At 32.8% G+C, this 5000-nt stretch overlaps 1 protein-coding gene across 1 annotated transcript in view; it reads left to right on the top strand.

The window, feature by feature from the left end:
* Positions 1-3540: 3540 nt before the first annotated feature.
* The window catches only part of LOC122243368 (purine nucleoside phosphorylase), a 28418-nt gene continuing 26958 nt past the window's right edge, over positions 3541-5000 (top strand). Inside the window, exon 1 of the mRNA XM_086534182.1 lies at positions 3541-3825. Coding sequence (XP_086390308.1) covers positions 3812-3825 — 14 coding nt within the window. The 5' untranslated portion in view covers positions 3541-3811. The remainder of the gene's footprint in view (positions 3826-5000) is intronic.

Here is a 5000-nt window from a genome sequence, read left to right as displayed (position 1 = left end):
TTACCGTTTTCATCTCTCATGTGTCTAATATGCGTTACATCTTTTGTACTTTTATTTCTTGATTTAGCTAATTTGAAAATCTTTCCCTGTCCTTCTTTAGTGTCTAAATCTTCGTACAGTTTGTTATATGCTTCTGACTTTGCAATAGCTACTGATTTCTTAGCTTCCTTACATCTTATTCTATATGCTTCCCTATCTATTTCAAGTTTACTTTCTTCCCACTTTTTCTTGGCAGCCCTCTTTAAGTTAACTTTTTGTTGTACGTCTTCATTGAACCACCAGGTCTCCTTATTTTCCCAATTTTTTCCTCTGCTCTCTCCTAGGATTTCTTTACCTGCTATTAAGATGTTTTTGCTCGTTCTATTCCACCATGCATTGCCATCTTCCATGTTAACATCAATATAATTTTTCTCTGTGTCCTAACCCCTCTTTTCTGCTTTCGGGCAACAGCTATTGATAGGTCTAACACAACTAGGCGATGCTGTGCTGCTATGTGGTCTCCAGGTATTACTTTACAATTTTTGACCTCGCATATGTTCCTTCTACCATACAGGAGGAAATCAATTTGACTTGTCCTATCTCCGCTTTTAAAGGTAATAAGATGTTCATTTCTCTTTTTGAATAGCGTATTCCCTATAACCATATCAAACGATACTGCAAAATCAATAATTCTCTCCCCTTCTTCGTTTCCATTCCCATAACCATATCCTCCATGCACACGGCTGACAGCCTCATTACCATTACCAATATATCCATTTAAATCTCCTGCAACTATGCATCTCTCACTTTCATCTACTTTGCCTCTTTCTTCTTGAAGTTCTACCCAAAAACGTTCTTTCTCTTCCTCAGTGCAACCAGTCTGAGGTGCATATACACTAAATATATTAAGTGAAAACTCATCCAAAGCTAACCTTATCCAAATGATTCTGTCACTTTTCCTATTTACTTCTGTCACCAGCCCCTTCATCTCTCGCGATAAAATGATTCCAATCCCATTTCTCCCATCTTTATTACCCCCCCCCCCCATATATCAGAGTATCTTATCTGAAGAGTATCTTACTCAAATCAGCAAACAGAACAGCGCCGTGACGTCACACTAACGAAAACAGCTCAGCAAAATGCGATTTAATAAGGATGATCATTATTTGGAGCAAGTCTCCGGGTTTTGCGAAAGCGTAATTATGTTGGCAATTTAGCATAATTATGTTGACAAGTTAGGAGCACGAGCCTTGAAAGTAAATATTCTTACTCAAGACAGCCACCAGAGTTACCTTTGGCGTAGAGAGTCAAGGCGATGCCAGCGCCTCTGCCGGTCATCCCATGCACTCAGTATTAGGATAATGCACTTAATGATAAAGTTTAAAAGAAAAAAAGACAAAAGAGATAATAAAGGATGATAACAGTAGAAGAAATGGTAAAGATAATGATGCTAATAACAAAAATAACAGTGATAATGATAACGATAATAATGATAATGATTATAATAAATAGCATGATGATAATGAAGATTCTTATTCTTACTATACTATGATCAATATCATTGTTATTGTTATTAATATTATGATTGCTTTTTACCATGTTTGCCATTATTTTCATTAATGCAATAACAATAATAAGTATGATGATAATAACAACAATAATTATAATGATAATGGTGATGATGATGATAATGATAATGATCATAATGATAATAATAATCTTGGCGAAAATAACAATAATATTGATGATGATATTAGTAATAGGCACAATAATGATAACAATAATAACAACAATAAGGATAATAATGATAACGATAGTAAAAACCTAATAATAGTAATATTGATAAATAATGATGACAGTAACGAAAATGATAATGATAACAATAGTAATGATAATGAAATAAACAATGATGCTAATAATACTGACAATAAAAACAATAACAGTAATATTATTATCATTATTATTGTCATCATTACCATTATCATTATGATTAAATTTTATTATCATTACTATCATCATCATCCGCCTCATCATTAATGATGATAATAACAATAATGATAACAGTGTTAATGTTGATGATGATAATGTTGATAATAACAATTTTTATAATAATGATGATAATAATGATATTGATAGTGATAATAAAATGATGACAATAATAATATCAATAATGATAATAATCATCATCATAATAATAAGAATCATACTAATAAAAACAGCAACAATATAATAATGGCAAGAAAAAGAAAAAGAATATGATGATGATGGTTACTATGCTAGTATTGATGTTAATAATAATAGTCATAGTGATAATGACATTATATTTATTGATATAACAATAATGATGACGATACTGATAATAAGGATAATAACACTGGTAATAATGACAAAGATAATAGTGACAATGATGACAAGCAATGTTGATTTATGATGATAATCGTGATGATAATAGTGGAAATGATACTAATGATAATGATAATGATAACAATAAAAATGGTAATAATAACAATTATATTAATGATTATGATAATAATGACAATGGTAATAACAATGACAATCATAATATTAATAATAATAATGATTTTAATAATGATAATAATAATAAATTCAATGATAATAACCATGATACTGATGACTGCCATGATAGTAGTAGTAGCATCATAATAATAATAATGATGATAATGATACTGATAATAATAATTAAAGTAATAATTATGATAGAAATTATAAGGATGAATTCATTAATGATACTACTGACTACTACTACTACTACTACTAATAACAATGATGATCGTATCAACGATGATGATAACAATGATATATAATAATAATCATAGTAATTATAATGATGATAGAAATAATAATAATGATGATAATAACAATACTATTAATAATGATAATAATTATAGTCATGACAATAATAATAATGACAAATATAATAATGACAACAATAATACTGATCATGAGGATAACAATGTTGATGCGTACTAAGTGAAAAAGGCAATTGTGCGGCCGTGTCAGTGTGAGCTTCCTCGCCAAAATGTATTAATGACAGATCATGTTCACTGTCCTTAAACGTGTTCTTTCAGTGGCTTGTGTGCTTAGTGTTTACTTGTTTGAGATGTATTGTGTTTGCAATGTCTTGGTAAGATTATCCAGTTTCATCCAACTTGCAGATGAAAATAAAATGAAGGAAAATAAGTTTTATTTTCTTTTTCCTGCTTCACACCCTCGCACCATAATAAAAAAACATTGAAGTCATAGAATTACAGATTATCATGCAGTTTATCTACCGATGGTCTTATCTCTTAAGACTTTTTTGTTATATCTTTTATAACGACTTCTCGAGAGTTATCAGCATCGGTACATTACTTTAAACCTTTGAAGTGTAGATTAATTCAGTATATGTATTTATCAGATGGTAACGTTGCATGTTACAACATTCTCATTGTGTTAGTGAAACCTTGATAAATGTTACAATAGAATGATAACGGATAGCTTTACGCTACAAAGAAACAGGATTTGCCAGCGGAAGCAGCACTATCAGCTCGCTTCCACACCTGCGCATGCGTCGTGGGGAACAGACACAGAAGTCAGTGTCTTCTCATTTCCACTCTCTTGCTCACATTTGTGGCGTTTCTGCTCTACTTACACTAGAAATTTACGCGACTTAATTGCGGGAATATTTTCTAGAATATCAAGAAAGAGAGAGATCAATAGCAGGCCCCGTCGGTCTCCTGGTCCGGCCAGTTATTGTCTAGACAGGACGGAAGAAACACAGCATTGCGCCTTGTATTTTCTTGTTGCATTACTGTAGTTCACCCTATCCATCATGCTCAGCGAATAGTAAGTACTGACACTAGCCGATGTAGTTGCTTTCGAGTTTAAAATAAGTAAACAGATCTCAAGTTTAGACACATTAGGGAGCTTGTTTTAGGCCCGACATCAATTGGGTGACTTTCATTAGTTTTCGATGGAAGTTCTCTTAGTGAAAAGAATATTGTCATATGCGTGAGGATGCGTGCATTTCTTTAAAAACAAATAACACATGGGTGTTGTCATTTTCAATGCTACTATTATCATCTTTATTATTAGTGTTCGTGGCGTGATTATAATGACCCTCTTGCTTTCATGATTATTACTATTGTTGGTATTATATTCATATTTGTTACCAGTAGTAGTAGTGGTAACTGTAATAGTAGCATATTATTATGATCATAATTCCTACTATTCATCTGTTATCTTCATCAGTGTCACCGTCATCACCACCACCATCATATTCATCATGATCATCACCACCACTACCATCATCATCGTCATTACCACCACCACCATTATCACATCGTCATCACCACCAGCATCATTTTCGTCATTACCATCACCATCATCATTATCACCACCATCATCACCACCACCACCATCATAATCGTCATCACCACGAACTAGTGGTGCAACTACAAATGTTAATATTGTTACTATTGATATTATATTTGTTATTGTAATTATTATGTTATTATTATTTTTTTTATCATTATTATTATTATTATTATTATTATTATTATTATTATTATTATTGTTATTATCAGTTATTATTATTACAATTATTGTTACTATTATCATTATCGTTATCAGATAGTCTGACGTTACGGTACACGATAGATGATATACTGTACACTACAGCACCATGAGCACAGCACTGAACGCTGTCACGACGCGTATGAACAGGCGGGGAAACCAGGCGGCAGCGGCGGCGCAGTAGTCTTAACGCGGGAAGGTAGTCTGGAAAGCAGGGCAATTGCAGGCAAAGGTATTCAGCTCTTTTGAGGGTCAGCATGATTGGGGAGGCAACTGACCTGACCTGACCTGGCCTGATCCGGCGATTGCCTCGCTAGCTTAGAATGTGATTCGTATTTGTATATAGATCTATTGATATCTGATATATATAAGCATATTATATAATCCTCGTAGCCAGGTATGCTTTCATTGAGGTTTAGATGCAGGTGTCTTTTCGAGACACTCTG

Source organism: Penaeus japonicus, unplaced genomic scaffold (assembly GCF_977035675.1).
Source record: "Penaeus japonicus unplaced genomic scaffold, GWHDUDI00000001_assembly GWHDUDI00000040, whole genome shotgun sequence".
NCBI classification, from domain to species: domain Eukaryota; kingdom Metazoa; phylum Arthropoda; class Malacostraca; order Decapoda; family Penaeidae; genus Penaeus; species Penaeus japonicus.
This window is presented reverse-complemented; position numbering and strand designations above follow the sequence as displayed.